The sequence below is a fragment of the Mastacembelus armatus genome, chromosome 22 (genome assembly GCF_900324485.2).
Source record: "Mastacembelus armatus chromosome 22, fMasArm1.2, whole genome shotgun sequence".
Taxonomy (NCBI): Eukaryota; Metazoa; Chordata; class Actinopteri; order Synbranchiformes; family Mastacembelidae; genus Mastacembelus; species Mastacembelus armatus.
In genome coordinates, this window is record NC_046654.1 from 6,931,578 (window position 1) to 6,942,679 (window position 11,102).

The 11,102-nt window shown below is 42.2% G+C and overlaps 1 protein-coding gene across 1 annotated transcript; it reads right to left on the reverse strand.

The window, feature by feature from the left end:
• Positions 1–1,914: 1,914 nt before the first annotated feature.
• bmp4 (bone morphogenetic protein 4) lies at positions 1,915–10,233 on the reverse strand. Its single transcript, XM_026309182.1, has 4 exons — positions 9,973–10,233; positions 5,993–6,115; positions 4,939–5,303; positions 1,915–2,816 (listed from the first exon to the last, which is right to left on the reverse strand). The coding sequence occupies exons 3-4, from the start codon at positions 5,294–5,296 to the stop codon at positions 1,963–1,965; spliced, it is 1,212 nt and encodes a 403-aa protein (XP_026164967.1). The 5' UTR covers positions 5,297–5,303; positions 5,993–6,115; positions 9,973–10,233; the 3' UTR covers positions 1,915–1,962.
• Positions 10,234–11,102: the final 869 nt, after the last annotated feature.

The following is an 11,102-nucleotide window of genomic DNA, read 5'->3' on the forward strand; positions in this document are numbered from 1 at the left end:
GACAATTACCATAACTGGCTGATGTTATCTCAACTTCAGGGGGAGATCAGTTGAAATGTTGTAATTGCACTGTCAAGCTGCTGAAAAGCTAGCCCCCCTTTCTTACCAAACACACACATACATGTACCTCCCACCCTCCTGCAGCTCCTTCTCGTCTGCCTTCAGCCACTTCAAAATGAAATTCTTCTCTGTCTTCTCCTCTTTTAGCAGTCTCCCTTGTTTTTGACGCAGATATGCAGGCATCAAAGAGAAACCCAGCAGCTATTAGACGGCCTGAGGGGCTACACATGCTTCAGTAGGAAAAACTAACAAACCTGACTTGTCATTAAAAGAACTCATCTAATGTCATCCCTAATTTATTTGACACAACATACTACTTAAGAATCTGTAGCTAAGCTCTGACTGAACAAAACATTTGTTTTATGTCTGTTTCTGAGACAGACACCATTTTAATGTTAACTTTAAAAATCAGATTCATCTATGAAGAAGGATTAAGGGGGATTAAGATATTATATTCATATTTAATTAAAGCCCAGTGGTTCACCCATGAGACATGATGATGTATAGAGCACTCACTCATGAAAAATGTCCCACTAATGTCCCTCAGCAGTTCAAAGGAGGCTGTCTCTCCAAACATTATCATATAATTTGGGCCAGCCGTCAGCTTGTAAATAAGTGATGTAGAAGCCTATTGTGTGATGGGGCACAGGTTGGAGACAGGCGTCTTTGCTCTGCCGGCATGAGCTGCTGAAGACAAAGGCAGGAGACAGAGCGTCTAACCTTTGATTCTTCTGAGGACTCAGCCGCCTTGTGTCAGGGCAGGACGCATCGGCCACAATCATGCCCCCGATGTGGGGACGTCAAGAACAATAGAATCACTCTCCCACCGTCAGGCTCAACAACCCACCCCGACTGCAATTGGATTAGTGAGTGTCCAACCACCACATGTTAGCCTAATTGACATGAAAGTGAAATTTGAGAACAATAAGACCTTAACCCATGGGCCTATGAGCTTTGAAATGGCATACCATTTCTGTAACAGCTTCTGTTTATTGAAAATTGAGAAAATGCAGAACCACAAGGTGATAATTTCCACTATTATTCTTTCTTTGATGAAGTGTGAATCATTCAAAGCTGATGAGATGCCAGATAATAAACCTTTCTTTTTATTTTAAGACAGCGCATCAGAAAAATGTCTCTGCTTTTTTTTCTTTTATCTAAAACGTGATTTGAATACAATAATAGGTCACCAGGATAAATATCAAGCTCAGAATTTAAACTCAAATTGATGTTAAAACCATAATAGAATTTGACTGTCAACTTATTTTTTCACATCCCCCTTTTATAGATAGTTATTACATATATTTTAGGTTAAATTGATTTTGATTTAAGGGGCTCATTATAATCATCAATTTAATGTGAATGTAAAGAGATTAAAAAAGTTAAAGTACATTTCTGATGATTTCAACTGATTCTTCAATACAGTCTTTTGTAACAAATTCAAACAGTGGTCTAATTTACGCAAAATACACAAACGGTGCATGATCGTGTGATCTGTTTGAATGTATTATTGGAAACAATTCATGTTTTTATTTTTTTCTCCAAAATGTATATAATATGAAAGCAATAAATATTACCAGTAAATAAACTTTACTTTTAGATTGTTTTTACTATTTTCTCAATAAAAAACTTATACAATCTAATGTACATTATGAAAAGTTGTACAGCTTTTTGTGTTTAAAATAAGGACTCATTTTTTAATATGTAGATATAAATATATATATTTTGTCAAAATATATGATCATATTGTCAAAGAAACAAAAAAAGTGAGACAAACATACACCTCAACATAAATGTTATAAATAAGGGTCCAAGTGAACAGTTTTAGCATCCATGTTGCTTTTTTCAAGCTGCTATCTCGAGCAACTTCTGGGTCACTTCAAGTTCTGGTTAGTTTGTGGGTTAGCGGCAGCCACAGCCCTCCACTACCATTTCCTGGTAGTTTTTTAGGACCACCTTGTCATGTTCATCTAGGTAGAGCATGGAGATGGCGCTGAGCTCTGTTGGCACGCAGCAGGCCTTGGGAATGTTGTTGTTCACAGAGTTCACCAGTGTCTGAACAATGGCATGGTTGGTTGAGTTCAGATGATCTGCCAGAGGAAAGGGGCATTCCCCGTGGCAGTAATAAGCCTGGTAACCAGGAGGTGCCACTATCCAGTCATTCCAGCCTACATCGCTGAAGTCCACGTACAGTGCATGGCGCCGGCAGTTGCGGTTGCGTTTACGGCCCCGTTGCTTGGGGCTGCGTTTGGTCCGGCGGGTCAGTGGATGACCCTTCCCATCATGGCCGAAGGTAACCAGGAGGGGGCGTAGCTGCTCCCAGTCCTCATCTGGCTCCTGGTGTAGTGAGCGACTGATGCGAACGTGTCGCCCCTGGTGGTGCGGTGTCTTGTTGAGGTGCAGAACCTCAACAGCCAGCCCGTAATTTGGCTGACGCTCACGAGTCCAGCGCAGCACAGCAGGGCTGACATCAAAGCTCTCCCAACCTGATGTGTTGTGGCGCACCAGCCGTGTATCCAGAAGTTGTGTGATCAGCTGCCCGGGCCTCGGGGGCTTCAAAACCTCATACACGTTTATCCGGTGAAGCCCCTGCTCATCTGAGAGGGTGTCAGCCATGGCCTCATCAATCTGATGACGGTAGAGCCTCAGTTCGGCTGAAGAGAGCAGCTCATCTTCGGGAATGGTGCTGAGGTTGAAAAGGAAGCGAAAGGGCATGGTCTCTCCGTATTCCAGCTCATGCACCCTCTCCATGTGCTCTGAAAATAAATTCAGATGGTCAGCTTATAAATTCATAAATATTTAACAATTTACGTTCCCATGAAAATACTGAATCTCTTGCTCATCTATATGAGTGTGTTCTTGTTCTCAGCGAATCTCTGACAGTACCTGCAGATAAAAGAATAACACACAGCTTTGAGCTGGGACCTCACACTTCCTATTTCTAGATTGTTTAATTGACACAGAAGAATGTACATACTTTTATCCAAAATGTATCCATCTATAAGTATTATCTAGTCCTTCTCTCAGTGCCTTTCTCTGAGCACTTTGCTGAAACATGCATTACAGAGGGTGGTGATTAACGTACCACAGCTACAGTATAAACACAGTGGAGGCTCCCTGTTCCACGCTCAGTCTGCAGATTTCTGGCAAGATCACCATTGTTGGGGAAAGGAATGTTGTGTCTACTATTTTCCTGCTCAATCCACCCCTGTTATTTCACACCCAGGCCCTAATCTTACCCAGGTGGTTCTCATTATTAAAACCTGCTGTGTTTTTGATTAGCTCTGCAGTTTGTTCACTTAAGACATTTATCATTTTCATCATGAATAATCATTAAGGAGTCAGTAGAATCTCATTTATTCGAAGCCCATGGGAAAGGAGGCCTTGCAGGGGAATGTGGTGTATTCATATCTTCAACCGAATTTATCCAAAAGGTGAAATACGCACACACCTTCACGTGTACTGTCTGCTTTGTAGTTTGAGATCCGATTGCATTTGAAATGATAGAAGGCAGCAAATAATAAAAACACACTTTTCTAGTTGAGGTCCAGATGAATAGTTGTATGGTGTAATTTGTCTGAAAACATGCCTACTCACCTAACTGTCCATCTGCTCCAGACTGTAATACCTCACTGTGTTTTGGACAGATCAGTCAACTGAATCACACTATCGCACAATGGTGCTTCCATGAAAGCGAGTACTCCCACTCAAAAGGCCTCCAAGCATATTATTAACATACTTTAGTAAAGGAGAAGGAGGGTAAATGCCTGTAGAGTGCAGTATACACACACACACACGCACATACACACACTTGTGTGCAAATACAAATTGCATCACAGGCAGAAGTTCCTCCTCCAGTGGCGGTGCTCTTTCTTCCTCACTAGCCTTGGTACGTTGCCGTGTTAGTGTTTGTTGGCATGTGTTACCACTAGCACTGTGTTCGACAAGCCCCATTAAGGCTGACTCATCCCTCCTTCCTCACTCCTCCCCCTAAGGGCGGACATGTTATGTAGCCCTAAAGCTCCCCGTTTTTTCTCAGTTCACTACGCTACAAGATCACAGCCTCCCTTGCAGCTCTCGATGTGTCAGCTCCGAGTCCTTCTGACGATTTAGGAGATGGGTTTCAAGCATATGCCAGACATGTTTAAGTCTAGCTTTACAACTTCAACTTACATTTAATAGATCAGTAAACCTGGAGTTTCATGTGCCTAATTGGATCCTCTGCACTTGTCAGTGAAACTAAGCAAATCCAAGTCACAATAAACAGAGCGAAACAGTTTTTCCATCTGTCTAAAGAATGGCAGTGTCTGCTCTCAGCACCCACACTGTTGGCAGTGGGAGCTTTTTTTAGAAGGCTGCAGAGTAGCATTAAAGATAATTGCATGTTGAGGAAGGTCCTTCTTAAAGAGCCCTCCATATAAACTGGAGGCATGAGAAAGGAACACACTGAAATTCTAGGCCAAGATGGAGCTTTTTTAAGCCATGTACTGCTGGGTGGGGTGAGAAGTGTAAGTCAGTAATATGAAGTTATGCTTTTCCTTCAGCTGCTAACCGAAGATGCAGAGTTCAGTCAAATGAGGCTCTTGAGAGCTTGTCTAGCAGATTTTTTTTTTGCCTCTGTGTAGACAGTGTTTGGTGACCACATCCTTAGATTCTTTGGTTATGGTGAGATGGGTGGAGATGCCTTACAATCATGTTTCAAGGGATGTAGGAAATGTTAACCCTAAATACTTCAACATCCTTGCCCATCATAATGAAGCCGGACATGTTTAAGCATACCAAAATTATTGGAATGCCTGAGAATGCATGTTTGCAGTGACATTTAATATCATCTGTTTGTCCTTTTTTATTTCCACCAACAATGTATGTTTCCCTTACCTTCATGGTGGAAACCCCTCACAGTGTTGGCCCGACTGGCTGACCTCTCCGGGTACTCAAAAGCAATGTCATGCCCTCCGGCCTCCTCAGCCTCCCCTGACTGTAGCCGATACAGGTCCAGCAAGTAGCGAGGCACTGTGGCCGAGCGGCTGGGCCGAGGCCGCCTCTTGAGGCCGAACATGTGCAGCAGCGTGGCTTCGAAGTCCCGCAGCAGTTCATGGCTCTGAGCGGCCGAACGACCCTGCAGGCCCGGTACTTTCTTTTTCCCTTCTTCTGGTATCAGACTAGCATGGTTGCTCTCTCCCAGCAGGACTTGGCATATTAAAATGACCATCAGCATTCGATTACCAGGAATCATGATGTCTCTGGGAGAAGAAACAGATGGCATTGGGAGATAGAAGATTAGGAGAGAATTGAAAAAAGCAGAGGGGAAGAAAATACAAAAAACAAAGGATGAGAAAGGCCTCCATTTGAACTAATACAACATTTGTCTTTACCCTTTTCTTCCATGACTTCACCAGCTCTAAAACACCCTTTTCTATACCTGGTCCCACTGAAGACAAATCCTGACTGGTTTTAATAGTCAAATCTGCCTTGTTTACAGTAAAACAGTCCTTCATCAGATTGACCACTTGCACTTTATCTTTGGCGACATCCTCCAAAGGTAAACAGCTGGTTCAAGATCCCAACTTTTTTGAATGGAATCAGAGTGCCACTCCTCTCCACTGCCTCCCTTCCCCCCCATCTCCTCCCTCCTCCACTATGATTAGACAAATAAAAGAGGCAGCCCTGGGGTCAGAGCAAATTCTTAACTCGATAAGGAGCCATGGTCCCTCACAGTCTGCTCAAACAAGCCATGGGGCAGACCCAAGACTATGTGCCACATATTTAACTGAAAGCCCTTCCTCATACAAATGCCTTGCCCAACACCCCACAGGGACCTTCAGTTCAAATTTGTTTGAATGCCACATAAATCAGTTATTCAGCAGACAAAGAAGAAAGAGAAAAATGGGAGAACTGGCACAAAGTGAAATGGCGTGGTCCACGTACTTACCGACAGAAAATAAAGCATGGGAAAACAGTCCATGTTTGTTGGGAGCAGGCAATGGACAAGTTCTTCCAGGAAATGTTAGGTGGTGTTGGGCGGATGCAGGAGTATGTTGGAGTGACCCTGTTCCTGCAAGACACAGATAAAAACACAGTGAAATTATAAATTGAATGCAGTTCCAACCACTTCAGGCTGTTACATGGTATTTATTTAAAGACTAGAAGGGGGAATGTGTGTATATCTGTGTGTGTGTGTGTGTGTGTTTAAATGGGAAAGAGAGAGACCTGGTGTCTCTTTAAGGCTTATCATTTTGGCTCATGGGTAAGCTAGCTATTTACTGTAACTGGAATGTAAGGAGGTATGTGCCACAACACAGACAGCAGTTCCCTGATGTCTTGCACTCACCTCAGAGAGACCTTATGAAATAACAACATCTTGTTCAGAAATACACAAGAAACCTTAAAGGAGTAGATAAAAAACCAAAACATTAGAAAACTGTCTGATTTGACTGAAAAAAAAAAAAAAAAACACTGGACTCTCATGTTCACACAGAGGCCCAAGAGCTGATAACGCCACTTTGTTCAGCAGTGGTAAAATCTTTATTCAAAACAAGAGGGCTGTTTGCTTACAGCACCGTCTCCAAGTGAACTCACTCAACCTTTATCCTTCCACGCAGCTGACATCACCTATTTCAGGCACGGAACTTAATAGATCAATCTCACAAGGGCTTGATCACTTAGTAACGCTTCCCCACTTGAAGGGATCACACAGGTTTTAGTGACGCTGATGACAGACCTTCTGGTCTTTGACATCATCAGTGGGAGAGCACTGATGAATATATGGTCTTTTGCAAGGAACAACTTGCTCCTAAACTTGATGTAACCACACCATGAAGGATATTTTCAAGAAGACAGCTTTGTCTCCGAATAAAAACTTGAAAATACCCTTTTAAAAATAAAAATCATTGCTTTGAAAGTCTTTTTTTTCTCTCTCTCTCTATCAGGTTTCTAATGATTCATTTTACACGTCATTTAAATAATACCCTAATAAAGTTATTGGATTTTTTTAGGTGACCACAACAACAACAATAGCATGGAGCAGACATTTTAAATCCAGAGCGATGTAGGTCTTTGGTCATCATTTGGAGCCTGTTCTGCTGGAGAGAACCCAAGCATTACTACATAGTGAGGGTGCACATTAACAAGAACACTGTGTGTGTAATATACAGTCTGTTTGTGTGTGTGTGTGTGTGTTGTGTGTGTGTGTGTGTGTTTGTGTGCTTTCGTATCGGTGTGATTATCTTGGCCCTTACATGGCTCACTGTACATGCAATCAAGGATCTTTTTCCTAACAGCATTAGACTTTGACCTCCGATTGACCCTTCTCTCTCGGTCATGACACTAGATCCAACGTGTGCAAAGAACGGGTGATATGCAGTGCGTGTTTGCATGAGATAAATGGCGGGCGTGCATGTCTGTGTCCGTGCACGAGTGTGTGCCACTGCTTGTATGTTCGTGAGAACTGTGGCGGTTTCAGAACATGATCAGCTCTATTGCGCATGGGGTGGGGTGGGGTGGGGGGATAACTTGTGTGTATGTCAGTGAGTGTGTGTGTGCGCACATCTCTGACAACAAACGTTCATTGTACAGAGAGGGCCTCTCCCATGATTACAGGGATTCACAGCACTCAAAAACACTGACCATACAGAACATCTTGTAACTGTAACCAGCCACCGACAAAGCTGCAGGCTAAAACAGATAGACACTCAAAGTGGTGCGACGATGATGAAAGAGGATGTAAGACAGGGAGGAACTTTCAACTCTGGAAAAAGTCACTGCGTTTACGTTTGCTGGCTTGTTGTCACCAGTGCTGGTTTTAAACAAAAAAAAAAAAGAAGCAAGTTTTAAAAATCAAACTGTGTTCATTTCTTCAGTGATTTCAACCACATTCATCAGCACCGTGGACTCACATTTACTCATCTTACTCTAAAAGTGAGACCAAAACAAGATTCTAGGGGTTTTACAGAGTTTTAAGAAGCTTCAATCTCTGAAGACGTTTGAACCAAGTGACAGACAGAAACTAACTTTGCAGCAACAAATGCCAGACCAGGGTGCAATTAGGCCAGAGCAGTCAACTGCCCTTGGCTTTGCTTGATCCCCGTTGGCCTCCCTCTCTCTCTGACCATAGATAATGTGATCGGACTATGCGCATGGCTCTTCAGATGTGTTTCCTGAGGAATTTGACAGTGATGGTGGGAGAAAAAGAAAGACGGGAAAGAGAGGAGGAGGGCAACAAGTTACCACAAAAAGAAATCTATGGAGTGATGTTATCATTCTAGATCACAAAATTTCAATTACCATTAAACATTTATAGTTTTCTGAAGAATATTTTGTAACCAGCTGCTATAGTGCCTGTTGGCCATCATTTCTTACATATAGATGTAGTTTATTATAGCATTGTGTATTGATGATTTTGACAGTAACTCCAATTTATAGCCTATGTAAGATTAAGGAAAAAAAACATAGTTTATTTTTAAGAAAAGGTTAAAACTTTGCCTTTCTGATAATCTGGGTTGTAGCTGAAGATGGAAGAGGTTTCAATAATAACTCACCAGGCTGCCCAGGATTCAGTCTGGCCTACAAATTTAACTATCATCATCTGAAATAAATAAAACAACTGCAATAAAAGTCTTGCAATGTCTGTTGTTAAGTCTGAGATTTTATTTGCTCCCACTGAGAAGTTGAGTGATTCGAACATTCACAGTCAGTAAGGTCACAGAAACTAACTCGGAGACAAACTCCAATAAAAATGATGAGTTGCACGAGTTTGAAGAGATTTTCTGTGTTGATTTCTCTCTTTTGGAAGAAAGATCTCACCTTAACAGCGTTAAACAATAAAACCGTAAAAACAAAAACGATCCAAAAGCATCAACAGTAAAATACCTGGGCCAATATTTTCCTCAAACAGGTAAAATAAACTGACAGCCCTCGCCACACGCACGAGATGTTATTTTTGGTTATAAATCTATCATTATGTAAATATAAAATGCTTTCTCGTGTGGATAGGCTGATTCCCAGCACGTTGGAGAAATTTGAGATGAGAAGTAAAGGTGTGTGCCAAAGGCGCCATGCGCCAGCAGGTCGCTAAATGTTTTTCCTGCTGCCGCACGACTGGATTAAATGACACGACTCCACTTTATAATCATTCGCCAGAAAACAGGTGTAAACCTGTGAAACATTTGAGTCCATATATTACAAAGTCGTTTTGATTAACATCTGCTGGAACTTTGCGCCCCGGTAACCTGTTGGCACTGAACGTCTTTTGCAAACTGTATCATAATTGAACAGAAAAGCGCCGTTTGCCAACTGGTTTAATGACGCATGAATTAGACTATTGTTGACCCATATACCAAGCGGAAATTGATCGCAGCTATAAAACAGCTCTGCAGAAATAAACAATGGTGTTTTTTTTTACATCATGGCTTGAACTCTGTGCTTTGTCATCTCCATCTTTCACGTTACGCACACCGAGATGACAAGAAGCAGATACATGTTTTTAATCAGGCAAATCTCTGCCAAACTTCGGTCCAAGTTACAAACCTGCTTTTTGTAAATATGTTCATTGTGCTAAATAAAGAGAAGCGCAGAGAAATTGGACTCTGAATATATGACCTCACGGTTTGTCACCGCTCAACTCTCCGGCACAAGAAGCTTTAACTTGTTACGAACTCCACCGCGATCACAGCACAATTCCTCCAACGATACACGTTCGTTTCTGGCACTGGGGGGAAATTGTGAGGTTTTATGGGCTTTTCTGAGAAGAATGCTCTAAAGCTCTGAAATATTTTGAACTAAAAGCAAAAACCAAAACGAAAAGTCACAAACTGTCAGAGAGATTCCTTGTGTGGTGTTTACCAGGTTCGGTTTCTAAAGGCTGCAGTGGTAAATATCTGTTACGTGTGAATGTGCCAGCAAATGAGCGCTTACCATCAGTAGAGGTACAGGTATCCTCGAATGGGGTGAATATGAAAGGGAAGGTGTGCTGCAGTCCAGACCCAAAGCGGAAAAAACGCCGAAATGAGCCTTAAAGGGGAGTTTTGGTGCCTTTTTGGCTCATTAATCCCTTAGCGACACCTCTCAACGGACCAGAGGAGACGGGGTCGGAGTGAAAGCCGGCGCTCGGGCTCTGCAGCGGGGTCCTATCCGTCTCCAATACAGTTCGTGAGGGCGGGCGGTGCGCAGGAAGGACAGACTTTCCAAATGATCCAGCATCTATTGCCCCTTGCAGTTTTTATGTGTCCGCCCAATTTACCCTCCCTGCCTCCTCCTCCTCCCTCCCCGACCCCCACCTCACTGATCCGTCTCAAACACCTTGGATAACCCCCCTTCTCCTTCTCCACTTTAAATTGCTCATTGCGCTTATTGCGCGCACTATTTTCTTTTTCACTATGAAACTTCTTAATTTGACAGTGAGTAACAGACGACGGGTAAAAATCTGTTTCAAATGTGGGAAACCAGACAACAAACTATGCTACATGTTTTTAAGGTTACATCATAACTACACGTATAAACAACTGGACTAATGCGAGTGGCTATGAGGCATATAAGCAACATAAGGAATAAGGACTAAATGCAATTAATATAACCTAAAAAATATATTAAAAATCTCAAAAATTAACTTTTCCAAAAACGGTGTTCCCTGTACACTGTTAATCACCAAAAAAACCCTCTCAGTCATATTTACTGCTCCATATTAGCCCTGAAGTAAAGCCAGAGTCTATTTTCTGGGGCAAATTATAAGACTGTATGGATTGGTTTCCAAAAATATGTCTTAATTCTTCTTTTGTCCTTAAACAGATGTGGGGAAATGTATCCCCGCCTAGAACTGGCCCCAACAGAAGCCATCACGAGTCTCTTGATAGTTCCTGGCTCGCTGTCACTGATATACTGAAAGAGGACAATTCAAGTTCTCTGTTCTCTACAGCCATTACCTTCAAATGGTTACAGTATTTTAGGATATCCCGACACAGCTTCTCATTGTGCTCATTAATGTGTAAAACAAAGACAAAAGGAACATATGAATTAGGTTTAATAAATAGGTTGGGCTATATATTGAA

Excerpts from the sequence above, each read along its gene's own strand:
- bmp4 (XM_026309182.1), bottom strand. The coding sequence starts at position 5,296 with ATGATTCCTGGTAATCGAATGCTGATGGTCATTTTAATATGCCAAGTC. Across the intron at positions 2,817-4,938 it reads GAGGGGTTTCCACCATGAAG|AGCACATGGAGAGGGTGCAT; the intron begins GTAAGGGAAACA and ends ATTTATTTTCAG.